The 20,760-nt window shown below is 53.9% G+C and overlaps 1 protein-coding gene across 4 annotated transcripts in view; it reads left to right on the top strand.

Annotated features, from left to right (window-relative positions):
* Positions 1 to 7,755: 7,755 nt before the first annotated feature.
* The window catches only part of PLEKHA1 (pleckstrin homology domain containing A1), a 40,690-nt gene continuing 27,685 nt past the window's right edge, over positions 7,756 to 20,760 (top strand). For 2 of the 4 annotated variants that reach the window (XM_036307634.1, XM_036307636.1), the window contains exons 1-2: positions 7,757 to 8,028; positions 20,548 to 20,708. In XM_036307634.1, coding sequence (XP_036163527.1) covers positions 20,568 to 20,708 — 141 coding nt within the window. In that variant the 5' untranslated portion in view covers positions 7,757 to 8,028; positions 20,548 to 20,567. Of the gene's footprint in view, positions 8,029 to 20,547; positions 20,709 to 20,760 lie in introns of those variants that run through there. The other 2 variants (XM_036307635.1, XM_036307637.1) reach the window with 2 other exon arrangements.

The raw sequence follows: 20,760 nt of genomic DNA, 5'->3' as shown, positions 1-20,760 counted from the left end.
CACGATTTTACCCTCTTTTTTCTCCCTTATATGGGGTTGTTCCGGTCCCCTTTGCAAGTTCTTAAAGGGCCCTATGTGCTGGGGCTTTGAGACCTCAACCAAGGGCTTGGCCTGATGCCAGCACTGATAACTTCGTCCGGGGAAGGTTTAATGGCCGCTCTGAAATGGGAGCTGTCTATTTTCCTTATTATTTAAGCCAGCAGGCATCTACAGAAGCCAGAAGTCGAGGGTTAAAGTTTCAAGCAGCAGTTTTTATATAAGATGGATGCTTCACCACACCTTATCAGGCTCCCTATTTAGGAGGTGCATGCTTGCCGGCCGGCCTGGCTCAGGGGTTGAACATCAACGTAGGAACCGGAGGTCGCGGTTCGATTCCTGGTCAGGGCACAGGCCCGGGTTGCAGGCGCGATCCCCAGGGACTCTCTCATCACTGGTGTTTCTCCCTCCCTCCCTCTCCCTTCCTCTCTGAAATCAATTTAAAAAAAAAAGTTGCAGACTTGACCACACATCTATAGAGACGGCTGCTATAACAAAAGGCCACATGCCAGGCAGTTTAGACAGACACTTATTGCTCACAATCCTGGCGGCTGGGAAGTCCAAGATCGAGGTCTGGGCTGAGCCCAGTCCTGGGGAGACCTGTTTCTGGGCTTGGGGAGGCTGCCTCTGGCTCAGTCTCCCAGCGTTTGGGGGGGGGGGGGAGGGAGGGAGGAGGGTGAGCTCTCTGGAGTCTCTTCTCCGAAGGGCACTAATCCTCTTGGATTAGGGACCCACCCCATGACCTCGTTTAGCCCTAATTACCTCCATAAAGGCCTGTCTCCGGGCACAGTCACAGTGGTGGTGGGAACTTCAACGCGGGAATGTTGGGAGGAACACAAGCATTCAGTCCATAACACTCTTTTTCAGTTTTACTTAAAAATGGAAGGAGCCCTAACGGGTTTGCCTCCGTGGATAGAGTATCGACCTGCGGACTGAAAGGTCCCGGTTCGATTCTGGTCAAGGGCCACCTACCTCGGTTGCTGGCTCCTCCCCTGCCCAGCCTCGGGGCACATGCAGGAAGCAACCAATGGATGTGTTTCTCTCACCTCATGTTTCTCTCTGTCTTTCCCTCTCTTCCACTCTCTCTAAAAGTCAACGGAAAAATATCGGGGGGAGGGCCGGGTAAGGCCATGGGGTGGGTGGGGGGGAGGGGGCTGCATCACAGGGTGAGGCCATGGGGTGGGGGGGAAGGGGGCTGCAGTGCGGGGTGAGGCCATGGGGGGGGCCTGCAGTGCGGGGTGAGGCCATGGGGGGGGCCTGCAGTGCGGGGTGAGGCCATGTGGGGGGCCTGCAGTGCGGGGTGAGGCCATGGGGGAGGAGGCCTGCAGTGCGGGGTGAGGGATGGGGGGGAGGCCTGCAGTGCGGGGTGAGGCCATGGGGGGGCCTGCAGTGCGGGGTGAGGGATGAGGGGGCCTGCAGTGCGGGGGGAGGGATGGGGGGGGAGGCCTGCAGTGCGGGGGGGAGGCCATGGGGGAGGCCTGCAGTGCGGGGTGAGGCCATGGGGGAGGGGGGCCTGCAGTGCGGGGTGAGGGATGGGGTGAAGCTCTTTAACGGGAAGGGAATCCTGCAGGACTCGCGGCTGCAGGGGAGGCGCTGAGGTCCCATCCGCCTGGGCCCGGGGCGTCGCCATCGGGTGCAGGGTCTGGCGGTCCAGCGAGGCCCCCCTTCCAGCCGCTGGAAACCCGAGGGAGGCAGAGGGCGGGGAGGGAAGGAGCGGGTGGGGGTGACGGGTGGAGTCCAGGCAGAGCCGGTCTCAGCTGCGAGGGCGGGGTTTGTGCGGCTCCTGACTGCCCAGCCTCAAAGCCAGCCCACCGAGTTCCTTCCCAGCTTTCATTTTTACTCTGAAAAATAGGGAAGGCTGTTTTTAACTCTCTGCTACCCAGTTTCCCAGGGGACCTAACAGGGGCAGAGCTGGGGCCAGAGAGAGTGGTTCGTGTTTACTTCATACATGAAATACACACGTGTGTTAGCGTATGGCCGGCACCTGGCAGGCAGCCCACCATAGACTCTCATCTAGAATTCCTAACTTGGCTTGGAGGCCCCTGGGAGCCCACGGAGTTCGCCCCCGTCGTGAGAAGCTGTGCGAACAGCACCCAGTGACTCGCTGAGGCGACAGGAGGACTGAGGCCCACTCAGCGAACCCCTTTCCCTGCCCGTGCCATCCTTAACCTCAACAACGACCCCCGGTCTTTCCAGGGAGACCCTGGGGCTGAGGTGTAGAACCAGGGCCTGGTCCAGCTCAACCCGCAGCTGGTCTACGGGGCCTGGGAGACCCTCTACTGCCCTCCTCGTGGCTCCTCACTAACCTCCGTGACGCCACTACAGTCCTCTCCCTGCGCTGGAGATGTTTTGCCATATTTAAAATTTTTTTTAATTCATTTCAGAGAGAGAAACCTCCATGATGAGAGAGAATCGCTGATTGGCTGCCTCCTGTAGGCCCCCTAAGGGGATCAAGCCTGCCACTGGGCACGTCCCCTGACCAGGAATAGAACCGTGACCTCTTGGTTCATAGGTCAACACTCAACCACTGAGCCACGCCAGCCAGGCTGTTTGCCGTTTTTGACCATGTGATGTGTGTGTGGGCATGTTCGCAGGCACAGGGGTCTCCACCGACACGTGACGACGGGGCTCACCTTGACGTGTATGCATGGATTTCCCCGAGTAAAGACGAATCCACCCCTTTGTCCGGGGACCCACTGCTGAGCCTCCTGTGTGCTCCTCGCTTGCTGGCTCCCAATCACCTTCCTTCCCATAAAATCCTCTGAGCGGTGGTCCTCCGGCTGAGTCATCGGACCCCGTGTGCCGGTCGCAGGAACGGGCGGAGGGGGTGGGGGGTGAGGTCTGGAGGTGCTCCTCTCCTTGACTTCGGACTCTGGCCCCGTTCCCAACGGGACTGGTGGCCTTCCTCACTGACCAGGCATTTCTGTTCTGGGCGCTGAGAGTAAACTGATGAGCCAGACAGAGACAGGGCCTGTGTGTGGAGGGCACGCTGAGTGAGGCGTGCAGAAAGTCAGACGAACACGGCGTGTGTGGGAAGGTGGTCATGGCTAAGGGGAGGGAGAGAGGCCGGGTCGGCGCTGGGCGGGGAGGGCAGGTATCCGAGGGCCAACAGTGCGCGGTCACTTCCTGTGTGGCTCTGGGCCAGTCACACGCCCTCTCCACACGGCACGGAGCAGGGGCTCAGCGAGTGTTCCCGGGTGAACTTCAGATGCTTTACACGCGCGGGGCATGGCGCTGGGACGGCAGTGACGGCGTAGAGGTAAGCGGCAGCCTGGCCGGCGTGGCTCCGTGGCTGAGGGTCTGCCTAGGACCACGAGGTCAACAGTTGCGGGCTCGATCCCCAGTGTGGGGTGTGCAGGAGGCAGCCAATCAGTGACTCTCTCTCATCATGGATGTTTCTCTCTCTCTCTCCCTTCCGCTCTGAAATCAATAAAAACATATTTAAATAAATGAACAAAAAAATGTAAATGGCAGATTCTGGACTTCAGACTCCTCACCATTTCTTCAGATGACCAGTCTCCGTGGAACATTCCAGAATTCCTCACACTGTCTGTGGGTCCCGGATGTTCCTGGTTGGCTCCCAGGCTGTCATCTCAACAAGGGAATATTCCACAGACGGAAGAAAGCAGTTACGTAATGACCCTCTCCGTCCAAACCAGGCAGGAGAAGCCGGAGAGGATCCTCAGGTTTTGTTGCTGCATTTACTGGCCGATCCCAAGTCCTCCTCCCAGGAGGCTGTCATCAGGCCTGCTTACACTGCAACCCCGACCCCGACCCCGACCCCGACCCCAACCCCAGCCCCAGCCCCGACCCCGACCCCGACCCCGACCCCAACCCCACTCCAACCCAACCCCAACCCAACCCAACGCCAACCCAACCCCAACCCCAACCCCAACCCAACCCCAGCCCCAGCCCCAACCCCACCCCAACCCAGCCTCAACCCCAACCCCAACCCAACCCCAACCCAACCCAACCCCAACCCAACCCCAATCCCAACCCCAACCCCAACACAACCCCAACCCAACCCCAACCCCAACCCAACCTCAACCCCAACCCCAACCCCAACCCAACCCCAACCCCAACCCAACCTCAACCCCAACCCCAACCCCAACCCAACCTCAACCCCAACCCCAACCCAACCTCAACCCCAACCCCAACCCCAACCCAACCTCAACCCCAACCTCAACCCCAACCCCAACCCTAATCCCAACCCCAACCCCAACCCAACCCAACCCCAACCCCAACCCAACCCAACCCCAACCCCAACCCAACCCCAACCCCAACCCAACCTCAACCCCAACCCCAACCCCAACCCAACCCCAACCCAACCCCAACCCCAACCCAACCCCAACCCCAACCCAACCTCAACCTCAACCCCAACCCCAACCCCAACCCAACCCCAACCCAACCCCAACCCCAACCCCAACCCCAACCCAACCCAACCCCAACCCCAACCCCAACCCAACCCCAACCCCAACCCCAACCCCAACCCCACCCCAACCCAACCCAACCCAACCCAACCCAACCCAACCCCAACCCCAACCCCAACCCAACCCCAACCCCAACCCCAACCCCAACCCAACCCCAACCCCAACCCAACCCCAACCCCAACCCCAACCCCAACCCCAACCCAACCCCAACCCAACCCCAACCCCAACCCCAACCCAACCCCAACCCCAACCCCAACCCCAACCCAACCCCAACCCCAACCCAACCTCAACCCCAACCCCAACCCCAACCCCAACCCCAACCCAACCCCAACCCAACCTCAACCCCAACCCCAACCCCAACCCAGCCCCAACCCAACCCCAACCCCAACCCCAACCCAACCCCAACCCCAACCCAACCTCAACCCCAACCCCAACCCCAACCCAACCTCAACCCCAACCCCAACCCCAACCCAACCCCAACCCCAACCCAACCCCAACCCTGCAGCCTCGCCTGAGTCCCATCTCTGGCTCCCTCGCTGTCTATGCACGTGGCTCTCAATGTCAAACCACCTTTGGGGCTTGCTGGGCAATACGAGCGAGGGAAGAATTTCAAAGCCCTCAGCCAATAACGCCAAAGGAGAAGACCGATGAGGACAAGATTCCCGAGGGTGTGAGAGACCCTCCGCCCCTGTGGGCTGAGCTCTAAGGCCAGCGGTTCTCACCCTGGGGGTCGCGACCCCTTTGGGGGTCGAACGACCCTTTCACAGGGGTCGCCTAAGACCATCGAAAAACACATAGATAATTACATATTGTTTACAGTAGCAAAATTACAGTGCTGGAGTAGCAACGAAAATAATTTTATGGTTGGGGGTCACCACAACATGAGGAACTGTATTAAAGGGTCGCAGCATTAGGAAGGTTGAGAACCACTGTCTAAGAGGGTTTTCAGATCAAACACAAGACATTGCATTTGAATTTCAGAAAAACCAGGGATTTTCCTTTTTTTTTTTTCATTTTAAGTATGTCCCAAATATTCCATCTAGAATCTTCTAGAATTCCTGAGTTGGAGACCCCTTCCAGAACTTCTAGCTAGGAAAGGCAAGCTCAAATGTTTAGAGGGATCAGGCAGGTGACACCTGGGTTTTTATGTGCAATTTCCCTACTTTTAAATGTTAGCCACACATTCCGTTAAAAACAACGACGACGACAACAAACTCTGCCCAGCCCAGCTGGCCTGGCTCAGGGGTTGAGCGTTGACCTAGGAACCAGGAGGTCACAGTTCGTTTCCCGGTCAGGGCACAGGCCCGGGTTGTGGGCTTGATCCCCAGTGTGGGGCGTGCAGGAGGCGGCCGATCTATGATTCTCTCTCATCACTGATGTTTCTCTCTCTCTCCCTCTCCCTTCCTCTCTGAAACCAATAAAAATACATTTAATTAAAAAACAAAACAAAACCCCCAAGGCCACGGTGGGCCGGCGGAAACAGTGCTCTGGGCAGCGCACAGACTGTGGGGAAACCAAACCCTTTCACCCGGCGAGCAGGCGAGGACGCGAGGCCTGGAGAAGAAGGGTGTCTGCTGGGCCACACGACCAGGGTCTCCCGGAAGAAAACGGACCAGTGGTCTTGGGAGTGTGGAAGGTGGAAGTCTGTAAAAGCCAGGACCAGAGCCTTCCATGAAGCCTGTGAGGTGTTTTCACTGCCATCCGTGCATGGGGCTCTGAACACTCTGTAAGGTGAGCAGCTGGCCGCTAAGGGCCAGTACAGCGAGGCACACAGGTAAGTCTCCGCAGGTAAGTCTTTGGCTGTCTTCCACTTCCCACTGGTTCAGATGAGATAAAGTCGAAGCTCCTTTAGGATCCTAATAAAGACACTCCAAATCCGATTTTCTGCCTCATGAACAGAATCAAGTCAGGAGGCCAGGCTGAGGGCCCAGACTTTTATTTTTTTAAATATATATATATATTTCTATTGATTTCAGAGACGGAGGGAGAGCGGGGGGGGGGGGGGGGAGAGAAAGAGAGAGAGAGAGAAACATCAATGATGACAGAGAATCATGGATCGGCTGCCTCCTGCACGCCCCCTACTGGGATCGAGCCTGCAGCCTGGGCCTGTGCCCTGACCGGGAATGGAACCGTGACCTCCAGGTCACAGGCCGATGCTCAACCACCGAGCCACGCTGGCCAGGCAGGCCCAGACTTTTCACCCAGTTCCCAACGACGGGAGGGGTTAACTAGTGGGAGTTCCCGCCATGCCCACAGGCTCATTGGCATTTAACTTGCACCTTCCGTCCTGGCCGTGCAGCTTGTCCTCCTGCTGGGCACGGACCTGTCTCCTGCACATCTTCCTCTAGGAAGGACGTTCTGAACAGAGCTGGTACAGATGTGAAGAGGGAAGGATGTGATCTAAGGCCGGGCAGCGGAAGGAAAGGAAGGAGGACACAGCAAACAGGGCCCGAGAGCCCGGTGGTGCGTGCACTGTGAAGGCATGGCAAGCAATGCTCTCCCAGCCCCTGGCATGTCTGAGTCATTCTCACTTTTCAGGTTCCAGCTCAAATATCAGTTCCTCGGAGAGCCTTCGCTGACCACCCCATACAGAGCCCCTCCTCCCCCACCCTCTAACTGCCCAGTTACTGCATGGCCCTAACATCTATCATTGTCTTAAGGACTCGCTCCCCTTACAGACTGCAGGCTCCATGAAGGCCTGAAGGAGCCTGCCTCGTTCTCAGACGTCGGCCTCGTGCCCATCACGGGACTTGGCACACAGTAGGTGCTAACTATGAATAAGTATTTATGAAAAGACATGGCTATGCTCCATCTTTTCTGAAAGACTTTCAACTGACCCTTTAAGTGTCTCTGAGGCTCGGGTCCCTAGGGTAGGAGGTGGGGCTACAGTTCTAGGTAGGAATGGTTAGGGCGCAGAATTGGCGCGGGAGCTGAGAAGCGTGGTTCTGCGGGTCACGCCACAGCCAGTGAGTCTGTGCTTCCTGCACTGACGCTGGGGCAGCTGGCAAACAGCTTATCTGCAAACGAACGAACGAAACCTGTCTTTAGAGATCCCGGTGCCACGAAGCTCTATTCCAGGCGATGACATCAGAGAATCCCGAGCCCCGCCCCCGAGCCAAGCCCCTTGCTGTCGAAAACTACGAATCCCAGGATGCTCCGCTGCCCAGGGGCCCAGAGCTCTGCGCGCGACCCGCCCCGACGTGCCCGAAGCCTCCTCCCCGGGAACCAAGCAGACACCGGATACCCGGCTCGCCGAGCCGCGCGGGGCCTGCCGGGAATTGTAGTCTCGCGGCCTGGGAGTGCCCGCTCGGGAATCTCGGCCGCCGTCTGGGGGCCGCGGCGGCGCGGCGCGCGTGCGCAGTGCGCAGGGGCCGTCGTGGACACCGCTCGGGCAGTCGGCGCCGGTGGGAGCGCGGCCGCGGCGGCGAGGGGCTCCGGGCGGAGGCCGCGGAGAGCTCGGCGTGAGGAGCGCGGCGTGCCGGGCGGCGGCGAGGCGGGGCCCGGGAGCGCCGGCGGAGGGAGCAGGAGGCGGCCGCGGTCCGCCGAGGGGCCGGCGGCGCTGGTGAGTGCGGGGCGGGCGGCGGGCGGCGGGCGGCGGGCTCTCCCCGGGCGCGCCCCGCACCTGGACGAGGCCGCGGGCGCTCACCTGCGCCGGGACCGGCCGGGCGGGAGGGGCGGGAGGGGCGGGACCCTCCCCGCGGCGCCTCCCGGTCGGGCTGGTCTCCGGCGTCCGGGCGGCGAGGGCGGGAGGCCTCGGGGCGGCCAGCGCCCCCGGCTCCGCCACCGGGTGCGGCCGCGCCTCCCCCTCCGGCCGCCGCCGCGGGCCCCGTTCGGGCGGCGGGTCCGCGCTCCCTGGGCCGCGCCCTGCGCCCGGAGCCGCGCGGGCTGAGCGCGTCACCTTCGCACCTGAGCTCAGGTGGCGGCGGCCATGGGCGGGCCGCCCGGTCGCGCGGGGGCGGAAAGCGCCGGGTGGGGGCGCCGGCCGGTGGAGGCTCGGCCGCGGACCCTCCTGGGGCGCCGTCAGGGGGTCCTGTGGCTCAGGGTTCGAGGGGGCTCCGCCCGAGACGCGCGGCGGGGGCGGCGGAGCGCAGGTGGCCCGCCTTCCGCTCCCTCCGACCGGACCCCGCTGCTTCCTGGATGGCGGGTCGGGAGGCCGCCGCCCGCGGGGTCGTTTCCTAAGGCGCCTCTTTCCCGCGGGGGGCGGACGGACGGGGGAGGGGGACTCCGGCAGGTTCACCGCCGCCTTGGGCGCCGACCCGTGTCCCCGCCCTCGGCGCACTCCGGGTGCGCGCTCGCGCCCTGGACACACTTTGCAGCGCAGCGGGGGCGAGCTTTCTGCGATCCCGGAAAAATGTGAAAAAGGTCGTTTTGTGAAACCCGTGTTTCCTTCCACCCGAAGGACTGGAGTTGTTATCCGGGGAGGAGAGGGTGCGATTCCTCCGACCGGAGCGCCCGCGCATCGCAGACGCAGGTGTCCATGTTCCCAGGCGCGGGCACCGTGTCCCCCGCTGGGCTGTGCGACCCTCCCTCTCCGGGCCAGGCCTCCCCACGGGGTCACAGGTCAGATGCAGGTGCGTGAAGCGAGCCCAGGGGGTGAACAGTTCCTTCCTTATGGCGCTGTCCACCCGGGTCCCAGCAGGCTCCTCTCGGGAGTGACCTGCGTCGGGAGGAGGCTGGATTGGTCCTAATTTTTAGTGGCTTTCTGAGGTCAGGATGTGATACATATCTTGCTTATTATAAGATTGTGTTTTTGTGGTGCTTCGGGGGAAGGAGCAGGTTGTGGCCTAGCTCTCCCGTGTTAAGCCTGGCGGAGGGGTAAGCTGGTGCGGAGCTGACTGTCGCGGGAGACACGGAGCAGCAGGAAAAGTGCACCATTGGCACAGCAGGAGAAAAGTGCACCATTGGCACCGCAGGAAAAAAGTACACCATTGGCACAGCAGGAGAAAAGTGTACCATTGGCACAGCAGGAGAAAAGTGTACCATTGGCACAGCTGGAGAAAAGTGTACCATTGGCACAGCTGGAGAAAAGTGTACCATTGGCACAGCAGGAGAAAAGTGCACCATTGGCACAGCTGGAGAAAAGTGTACCATTGGCACAGCAGGAAAAAAGTGCACCATTGGCACAGCAGGAAAAAAGTGCACCATTGGCACAGCAGGAAAAAAGTGCACCATTGGCACAGCAGGAAAAAAGTGCACCATTGGCACAGCAGGAAAAAAGTGCACCATTGGCACAGCAGGAAAAAAGTGCACCATTGGCACAGCAGGAAAAAAGTGCACCATTGGCACAGCAGGAAAAAAGTGCACCATTGGCACAGCTGGAGAAAAGTGCACCATTGGCACAGCAGGAAAAAAGTGCACCATTGGCACAGCTGGAGAAAAGTGTACCATTGGCACAGCAGGAAAAAAGTGCACCATTGGCACAGCAGGAAAAAAGTGCACCATTGGCACAGCAGGAAAAAAGTGTACCATTGGCACAGCAGGAAAAAAGTGCACCATTGGCACAGCTTGAGAAAAGTGTACCATTGGCACAGCTGGATAAAAGTGTACCATTGGCACAGCAGGAAAAAAGTGTACCATTGGCACAGCTGGAGAAAAGTGTACCATTGGCACAGCTGGAAAAAAGTGTACCATTGGCACAGCAGGAAAAAAGTGCACCATTGGCACCGCAGGAAAAAAGTGCACCATTGGCACAGCTGGAGAAAAGTGTACCATTGGCACAGCTGGAGAAAAGTGTACCATTGGCACAGCAGGATAAGTGCACCATTGGCACAGCAGGAAAAAAGTGCACCATTGGCACAGCAGGAAAAAAGTGCACCATTGGCACAGCAGGAAAAATGTGCACCATTGGCACAGCAGGAAAAAAGTGCACCATTGGCACAGCAGGAAAAAAGTGCACCATTGGCACAGCAGGAAAAAAGTGCACCATTGGCACAGCAGGAAAAAAGTGCACCATTGGCACAGCAGGAAAAATGTGCACCATTGGCACAGCAGGAAAAATGTGCACCATTGGCACAGCAGGAAGAGTGCACAATTGGCACAGCAGGAAAAAAGTGTACCATTGGCACAGCAGGAAAAAAGTGCACCATTGGCACAGCAGGAAAAAGTGCACCATTGGCACAGCAGGAAAAATTTGCACCATTGGCACAGCAGGAAGAGTGCACCATTGGCACAGCAGGAAAAAAGTGCACCATTGGCACAGCAGGAAAAATGTGCACCATTGGCACAGCAGGAAGAGTGCACAATTGGCACAGCAGGAAAAAAGTGTACCATTGGCACAGCAGGATAAAAGTGCACCATTGGCACAGCAGGAAAAGTGCACCATTGGCACAGCAGGAAAAATGTGCACCATTGGCACAGCAGGAATAGTGCACAATTGGCACAGCAGGAGAAAAGTGTACCACTGGCACAGCAGGAGAAAAGTGTACCATTGGCACAGCAGGAAAAAAGTGTACCATTGGCACAGCAGGAGAAAAGTGTACCATTGGCACAGCAGGAAAAAAGTGCACCATTGGCACAGCTGGAGAAAAGTGTACCATTGGCACAGCTGGAGAAAAGTGTACCATTGGCACAGCAGGAAAAAAGTGTACCATTGGCACAGCAGGAAAAAAGTGCACCATTGGCACAGCTGGAGAAAAGTGTACCATTGGCACAGCTGGAGAAAAGTGCACCATTGGCACAGCAGGAAAAAAGTGCACCATTGGCACAGCAGGAAAAAAGTGCACCATTGGCACAGCAGGAAAATTTACCATTGGCACAGCAGGATAAAAGTGCACCATTGGCACAGCTGGATAAAAGTGTACCATTGGTACAGCAGGAAAAAAGTGTACCATTGGCACAGCTGGAGAAAAGTGTACCATTGGCACAGCTGGAAAAAAGTGTACCATTGGCACAGCTGGAGAAAAGTGCACCATTGGCACAGCTGGATAAAAGTGTACCATTGGCACAGCAGGAAAAAAGTGTACCATTGGCACAGCAGGAAAAAAGTGCACCATTGGCACAGCAGGAAAAAAGTGTACCATTGGCACAGCAGGAAGAGTGTACCATTGGCACAGCTGGAGAAAAGTGTACCATTGGCACAGCTGGAGAAAAGTGCACCATTGGCACAGCTGGAGAAAAGTGTACCATTGGCACAGCTGGAGAAAAGTGTACCATTGGCACAGCTGGAGAAAAGTGTACCATTGGCACAGCAGGGAAAAAGTGTACCATTGGCACAGCAGGGAAAAAGTGTACCATTGGCACAGCAGGAAAAAAGTGTACCATTGGCACAGCAGGAAAAAAGTGCACCATTGGCACAGCAGGAAAAAAGTGCACCATTGGCACAGCAGGAAAAAAGTGTACCATTGGCACAGCAGGAAAAAAGTGTACCATTGGCACAGCAGGAAAAAAGTGTACCATTGGCACAGCAGGAAAAAAGTGTACCATTGGCACAGCAGGAAAAAAGTGCACCATTGGCACAGCAGGAAAAAAGTGTACCATTGGCACAGCAGGAAAAAAGTGTACCATTGGCACAGCAGGAAAAAAGTGTACCATTGGCACAGCAGGAGAAAAGTGTACCATTGGCACAGCAGGAGAAAAGTGTACCATTGGCACAGCAGGAAAAAAGTGCACCATTGGCACAGCTGGATAAAAGTGCACCATTGGCACAGCTGGAGAAAAGTGCACCATTGGCACAGCAGGAAAAAAGTGCACCATTGGCACAGCAGGAAAAAAGTGCACCATTGGCACAGCTGGAGAAAAGTGTACCATTGGCACAGCTGGAGAAAAGTGCACCATTGGCACAGCAGGAGAAAAGTGCACCATTGGCACAGCAGGAAAAAAGTGCACCATTGGCACAGCAGGAAAATGTACCATTGGCACAGCAGGAAAAAAGTGCACCATTGGCACAGCTGGAGAAAAGTGTACCATTGGCACAGCAGGAGAAAAGTGTACCATTGGCACAGCAAGAAAAAAGTGTACCATTGGCACAGCAGGAAAAAAGTGTACCATTGGCACAGCAGGAAAAAAGTGTACCATTGGCACAGCAGGAAAAAAGTGTACCATTGGCACAGCTGGAGAAAAGTGTACCATTGGCACAGCTGGAGAAAAGTGTACCATTGGCACAGCTGGAGAAAAGTGCACCATTGGCACAGCTGGAGAAAAGTGCACCATTGGCACAGCTGGAGAAAAGTGTACCATTGGCACAGCTGGAGAAAAGTGTACCATTGGCACAGCAGGAAAAAAGTGTACCATTGGCACAGCAGGAAAAAAGTGTACCATTGGCACAGCAGGAAAAAAGTGTACCATTGGCACAGCAGGAAAAAAGTGTACCATTGGCACAGCAGGAAAAAAGTGTACCATTGGCACAGCAGGAAAAAAGTGTACCATTGGCACAGCAGGAAAAAAGTGTACCATTGGCACAGCAGGAAAAAAGTGTACCATTGGCACAGCAGGAAAAAAGTGTACCATTGGCACAGCAGGAGAAAAGTGTACCATTGGCACAGCAGGAGAAAAGTGTACCATTGGCACAGCAGGAAAAAAGTGTACCATTGGCACAGCAGGAAGAGTGTACCATTGGCACAGCTGGAGAAAAGTGTACCATTGGCACAGCTGGAGAAAAGTGCACCATTGGCACAGCTGGAGAAAAGTGTACCATTGGCACAGCTGGAGAAAAGTGTACCATTGGCACAGCTGGAGAAAAGTGTACCATTGGCACAGCAGGAAGAGTGTACCATTGGCACAGCAGGGAAAAAGTGTACCATTGGCACAGCAGGAAAAAAGTGTACCATTGGCACAGCAGGAGAAAAGTGTACCATTGGCACAGTTGGAGAAAAGTGCACCATTGGCACAGCAGGATAAGTGCACCATTGGCACAGCAGGATAAGTGCACCATTGGCACAGCAGGAAAAAAGTGTACCATTGGCACAGCAGGAAAAAAGTGCACCATTGGCACAGCAGGAAAAAAGTGCACCATTGGCACAGCAGGAAAAAAGTGTACCATTGGCACAGCAGGAAAAAAGTGCACCATTGGCACAGCAGGAAAAAAGTGTACCATTGGCACAGCAGGATAAGTGAACCATTGGCACAGCAGGAAAAAAGTGTACCATTGGCACAGCAGGATAAGTGCACCATTGGCACAGCAGGAAAAAGTGTACCATTGGCACAGCAGGATAAGTGCACCATTGGCACAGCAGGAAAAAAGTGTACCATTGGCACAGCTGGAGAAAAGTGTACCATTGGCACAGCAGGAAGAGTGTACCATTGGCACAGCAGGATAAGTGCACCATTGGCACAGCAGGAAAAAAGTGTACCATTGGCACAGCTGGAGAAAAGTGTACCATTGGCACAGCAGGAAGAGTGTACCATTGGCACAGCAGGAAAAAAGTGTACCATTGGCACAGCAGGAAAAAAGTGTACCATTGGCACAGCTGGAGAAAAGTGTACCATTGGCACAGCAGGATAAGTGCACCATTGGCACAGCAGGATAAGTGCACCATTGGCACAGCAGGAAAAAAGTGTACCATTGGCACAGCTGGAGAAAAGTGCACCATTGGCACAGCAGGATAAGTGCACCATTGGCACAGCAGGAAAAAAGTGCACCATTGGCACAGCTGCAGAAAAGTGCACCATTGGCACAGCAGGATAAGTGCACCATTGGCACAGCAGGAAAAAAGTGCACCATTGGCACAGCAGGAAGAGTGCACAATTGCTCGGAAGCCGCGGGACCGAGCGGAAGGCCCTGTTTAGAAGCGTGTAAGGACGGGAAGAATGCGTGGGCTTTGTTTGGGAAGTAACCGTGGGTAACTCATTGTTAACGTGTAGGATATGGTGTATGGGAGACTCCTGAGAAACTGCTTGGGAAGGACGCAACCATTTCATTTCTTCATAGGGGCTTTTCTCCAGAAACATTTAGTGCAGCTTTAAAAAAATGACTTTTAAGCCTGAAAGTTCTTATAGTCACCCTGCAAAAACCAGTTATTTTGACTCCATGGTACTCTATAGCCCAGAATGAAATCTATGAACTCATTTATTAGAACAATTTAAGTCAGACTTTGCCATTGAAATATTGCTTGATGTTAAATAGTTACTATCTTTTTAAAAAATATATTTTTATTGATATCAGAGAGGAAGGGAGAAGGAGAGAGAGAGAGAAACATAATTGATGAGAGAGAATCATGGATCAGCTGCCTCCTGCACGCTCCCCACTGGGGATTGAGCTGGCAACCTGGGCATGTGCCCTGACCAGGAATTGTACCAGTGACCTCCTAGATCAGTGATGGCGAACCTTTTGAGCTCGGAGTGTCAGCATTTTGAAAAACCCTAACTTAACTCTGGTGCCGTGTCACATATAGAAATTTTTTGATATTTGCAACCACAGTAAAACAAAGATTTATATTTTTGATATTTATTTTATATATTTAAATGCCATTTAACAAAGAAAAATCAACCAAAAAAATGAGTGCGCGTGTCATAGGTTCGCCATCGCTATCCTGGTTCATGTGTTGATGCTCAACCACTGAGCCACGCTGGTCAGGCATTAATTTTGTGTTCTTATTTAAATACCTCTGTCATTTAAGAATGGGAAAGGCCCTGGTCGGTGTTGCTGAGTGGTTAGAGCTATGGCCCACACACCAGAGGGTCACAGGTTTGATTCCTGGTCAAGGGCAGGTACCCTTGTGGTTGCAGGTTCGATCCCAAACCCCTAGAGGGGCCTGTGCAGAAGGCAACCAATCGTGTCTCTCTCACATGTTCCTCTCTCACTCTCTCCCCCCTTCCCTCCTCCTCTCTCCTTCTTTCTTCCCCTCCCTCTCACCCTCATTTACTCTCTCTAAAAAAACCAATGGAAAAACTACCCTAGGGTGAGGGTTAGCAACAACAACAAAGAATGGGGAAGATAGATGGTTTTCTGAATAGAATGTGGTAATTGTTCAGATGTGACCACAGTTACTCCTACTCTGTTTTACTGATAGAAACGTTCAGGTGTTGGAGCAGTCACTGCCTCAGCTGTGAGCGGAGGTCACCCCCAGCACCAGTTCCCCTGCTGAGCCTTTCCTCTTGGCAATGTGAGAATTCGCCGTCACCTCTCATTCAGGTCTCCAGTGAGACAATACAGTGACTTCGGTAGGAGGTAGATATTACAGTGAGTTTTAATCCTTTTGACCATTTGTAAGGACACACATTTGGAAATTGTAGTATCAGAAGCAGATTCTTCAGGCAGGTACGTTGGTAGCTGTAGATGCTTTTCTATAATGCTTCATTAATTTTAGGAACATGAAAAACGGGACGTTTTTAAAACTCCGAATTCCTGTTGATAGTTGTTCCAGCCACAGGACTCTGTTATGCTTCATGAGTGACGTTAAGCCTTTGAGCTCCAGGTAATACTTGTCCTAGTAGCTCCGTGTGATGAGACTGGGTGATCTTGTGATTCCTGGACGATATTTCCGCAAACACGCCTGCTGTGTATTTGGTGAGCCTTTGGATTGGACGCAGTGCTTGGATCAGGAAGAGAGTGTTTGGGGGGTTTTATAGCATAAGCTTTTCTGAGCTGGAATTTCTGTTGAATGTAAAAGAAAATCAGTCATTTAGGATCTTCTTAAATATGTGAGTAAGTCTGTGAGTCTTGAGTATTTTTTCCTACGAGGTATCCTTATCTGCCGCATCAGTCTGGTAGCTGTGCCCTCCAGCAGTTGTGGTTGTACCCCTTTATGTGGCTTAGACTTGGTGAGGGGGACCATGGAGCCCGGGCTCTGGATTCCGCGGGCCCTCTTCCCAAGAAAGGACGGCCACGGGCACTGAGGTGGGAATGCAAAATGATAGAGCAACATGGGAATACAGTTTGGCAGATTCTTATAAAGTTACTAGAGGCCCGGTGCATGAAAATTCATGCACTGGAGGGGGGTCCCTCAGGCTGGCCTGCCCCCTCTCACAGTCTGGGAGCCCTCAGGGGCAGGAGGCAACCCTGTGATCAGGGGAAGGCGACGCCCCATCACACCTCTGCTGCAGCCACTGCTGGCAGCGCAAGCCTCAGCCGGCCCTGGTTGGCCCTCGTTACCTGCGCCTCGGGCGGCCCTGGGCAGCTGGGGTCTGAGGGGCCTGGGGGACTCCGGAGGTAGAGGGAGCTCAGCCGGTGGGGGGAGGGGGTGACTTTAAGGGTAATTCCTTACTTACTGACCTGTTTGTTTCTCTGCTGGGAATTCAGGCTCCAGGAGAGCAGGGATTTGCTTTTCTGTTTACTACTGCTTTTCTAATGCCTAAATCAGCTGCTGGTACACGGAAGGCACTCAGTAACACTTTGTTGAATGAAGTATTAAGAAACCCATAATTACTGCAACTAATCTGAATGTTTAATTTTCCAAATACAAACGTGCATCCTCCTTACCAGACAAGAAATCATTCAGCAGACTTATCTGACTGGTTTGTTTAGACGAAGGAAAAAGGTTCAGACACTATTTCACTGGATTTCTGTCATTTTTAGTTAAGTTAGTATGAGGCAAGGATAGATAAAATTACATGATTAAAACCTCCCCAATACTTATCCTTCAGCATTACTTATGCTCTAACATATGATTAGATAATACAATTAGTGATAAATTAACAAAGTCGTAGTTAATACTTCAGTCAGGAACCAGGAAGTAGACCAAGAAATGAAAACAGAAGTCAGAGACAGAAGAGGAAAAAGAAAGGAAAGAAGTTCTGCAGAGTGAGGCCTGGTTAGACCCTCAGGACCCTGCTGTGTGTTAACTAGATGTTGGGTGAGACCATCCTTATTCTCCCCAAACTGCTGACAGACACACAGCTGAGCATGCATGGACGTCGGGACCAAACCTCTGGGGAGCCCACACGGACCCCCCACAGACCTCGGGGCTCCAGCACCCTGACCAACGCCTCACCATCGTCCCACACCAAACACGCAGCTGACAGACAGAGGAGGCACTGAGAAGTCCTCCGAGTCTCCTGGGAGAGCACGGAGCGGAGGGGTACTCACCCCGAACAGGCAGGGGACACCCAAGAGCAGCATCATTCCCCGGGGGGAGAAGGGCTACAAGGGGAGCCTGCGTAGAAAGGCGGGGCCAGGAAGGGGGCCCCATGTGGGCACCTGCAGGCCACCGTCTGGCGTCACAAGGAAGTGCGTTTCAGTGGGTTACATGGAAACTGCAGGAGGCACCCGACTGGGGCCATCTTGCTGGTATGAACAAAATCTGGCCGCACAAGAAAATGTCCCCAGCCCACCTCGGCCACGCACCCCCAGGAGCCGGGGAGGACAGAGGGGACAGGGCCCGGGAGGGGAGCGCGGGCAGCAGTGTCAGGCCCGGGACGCTGGGCAAGGGCTCTCCCTAGACAGTCCCACCAAAGGCCCGTGTGGACTCCCGTCAGAGGACCCTGGCTGCCACTGTTAAGAGCTTTATTTTTTTAAATATAATTTTATTGATTTCAGAGAGGAAGGGAGAGGGAGAGAGAAACATTGATGAGAATCATTGATCGCTGCCTCCTGCATACCCCCTACTGGGGATCAAGACCGCAACCCAGGCATGTGCCCTGACTGGGAATCGAACCATGACCTGGTTCATAGGTCGGCGCTCAGTCACGGAGCCAGCATGACCAGGCCAAAGAGCTTTAATACTCCCAGGTCAGAAACGCTGTCCTTGCACTGCTGCTTCTGACCAGTCCCCATCCCAGAGATCCCAGAAGAGGGCCGAGAAGGCCCTATCCCAGGGCGCACCACCACCCCGCCCTGTCCAAGGGCTTCCTGCAGCAAGTGGCCCAGCCCTGGGGTCAGTGAGGGAGGAGAACAGCTTAATACTGCATAGGAGTCTGAAGGCTTAAACTGAAATAGGTGGAACTGGAGCTTTTAACGGCTGTACATGTCGAAAAGCTATCGTTTGCCCATGATGTCTGAGGAGGGAGCGAGCGGAAGGACATCCTACAAATCACAGTGAGAAGCAGTGAAGGTAGAAAAGACTGTGTTCTCAATAGCCCGGCGACAGGCGGGGCAGCACTGCCCTGGCAGGAGGGACCCCTGGCCTAGGGCTCCAGGGGACCTGCCCCGGGGGAGAGCTGCTTCCATGTCCCCTGTACACGTCCCCTATACATCAGTGTATGCGAGAGTGTTCATTTGTTTGTGCTTGTCAGCATTTGGCATAGCCAGGTTTTATGTTTGTCTTTAGGGTTTTTTTGGTTTGTTTTAGCCATTCTAGTAGGTATGTACTGGCATCTTACGGTGTTTCTTTGCAGTCCTTCCTGATTAATGTGCTTATTCACCATATGTATAGATTTCTTTGTTGGCTTGTCTTCATATTTTTTGCCCATTTTTCTATTTTGTTGGTTGTCTTATTATTGAATTATAATAATTCTTTGCCTGTTCTTGGATATCGGTTATTTGATATAAGTGTACTGACTATTTTCTCCCATCTGTGTCTTGTCTTTGGATTTCTTTCTTTCTTTCTTTCTTTATTTTTTCTTCCTTTTCCTTTCGATTTCTTAATGGTTTCCTTCAAAGAGAAGTTCTTAATTTTAACTAAGTCCAGTATATTAACCATTACCTGGCCCAGGTTCCCGCATATTATCGGAGGAGTCTGGCTACCACACGGGGCCCTGAAGACTTGCTCCTGGGTGTTTCTTAGAAGCGTTCCTGCTACAGCCTTTACGTGCGAGCCCTGACCCATTGCGAGCTCATTTCCTTCCACACGGAGAGCGGATCCTTTCAGCGCCATCCGTGGGAAGACCGTCCTTCCCCCGTGGAACTGCCTTGGCATCTCTGTTGAAAATCAGTTGACAGCGTAGGAGTGGTTCTGTTTCTGGGTGCTCTTCTGTTTTATTGATTTAGTAGAGCTGTCTCTTCACCAGCCCTACCCTGTCTTTATTGCTGTGGCTTTATTGCAGATCTTGAAATCAAGTAGTGCAAGTCTGTTCGTCCTGACGGAGTTCTCACTGAGTTAAACCTTCCTTGAGCCTGTAAACGAAGAGCCAGTTAGATAAATCCATCCTGCTGCCGAGAGAGTGCTGGGTACACAGGCGCCAGGCACAGCAGGAGGGAACCCTCGCTCGTTTCTAGAGAAAATGACCGTCAACACTGTTTTTAACCCAAGTCCTGGTTTTAACGTCAGTCCGTCCAGTGACAACGTCAGCACTTGAGACCACGGTGCGCTGTGTCTCCGAGGGCTCCTTCAGTCTGCAGCCTCCCTCCTCCGTCCCCTGTCGACATAGTTTCGCTGAAGAAACGGGGCCCTTTGTCCTGGTCTCTCCCAGGGTGGCTTGGTGATTGAATCGCTCTGTCCCGGTCATTGGGTTCCTCTGTGCCTGTATTTCTGTCGATCGGCAGTTGGAACAGGGGGATCTAGAGACCTGGTGGAAGGTCCAGGGAACAGCTTCTTTTGGTGACAGCAGGTTCACCTCAGTGCTGATGGTGCGTTCCATCAGGAGGCGCAGAGTGCCTGCTTCTCTCTCTTCGTGATGGTCGCTGGCTTTGTTTTGGTTCATTTTAGTTTTAAGAGTTGAAAAGGTTTTGGAGAGACGGGGTGGTGTCGAGATTAAATACAGGCTGCAGAGTCCAAGGATCTGGGTCCTGTTTTGATCCGTTTCCTACTAGTTCTCTCGTCTTGGAAAGTCGCTTCCCTCCTCAGTGTTGAGTTTCTTGTCTGAAATGGGAAAATGGTGCCACCCGGAGTCATTCTGAGGATTAAATGAGAAAGTGCATGGGAAAGAGTCGAGAGCCTAGCGTACAGCAAGTGGCAGTGGAAGTTAGCTACTATTGTTTGTGTATTTAAAATACTCCGGAGCAGTCTGGAAGGTAGGCGCTCTTGATTTGTAAGTGAGGAATGGAAGTTTGGGCAGCTGATTCTGGGGTCCTCTTGGGTTTGTTTAGGGAAAAGTAAGTACATTATTCAAGTGAGGGGCATAGCCTCCTTCGTCCTCATCAGTGTGAGCCGTTGCCCTTGGTAACCACTCAGACTCCCTGATTTTAAAGGGACTTCTGCTCAGGCTTTGTATGTGTTCCCCTTGACCGCCCCCACCTGCTGTTGGAAGTGGGTTGAACAACTCATCCCATAGCACACGTTGTCCTCCAAGTCCACGGAGAAATACTCACCCTGGTGCTTTTGTCTTACAGTGTAATGTTCAAGCCCAGAAATGCCTTATGTGGATCGTCAGAATCGCATTTGTGGTTTCCTAGACATCGAAGAAAATGAAAACAGTGGTAAATTTCTTCGAAGGTACTTCATACTGGACACCAGAGAAGATAGTTTTGTATGGTACATGGATAACCCACAGGTTTGTAAAATCCAAAGCATGCCCGAGTTTTCATTGCTAAAGTGTTTGACAT

Source organism: Myotis myotis, unplaced genomic scaffold (genome assembly GCF_014108235.1).
Source record: "Myotis myotis isolate mMyoMyo1 unplaced genomic scaffold, mMyoMyo1.p scaffold_m19_p_49, whole genome shotgun sequence".
NCBI classification, from domain to species: Eukaryota; Metazoa; Chordata; class Mammalia; order Chiroptera; family Vespertilionidae; genus Myotis; species Myotis myotis.
Note: the sequence above shows the minus strand (reverse complement) of the source record. Positions and strands in the feature narration are given on the sequence as shown.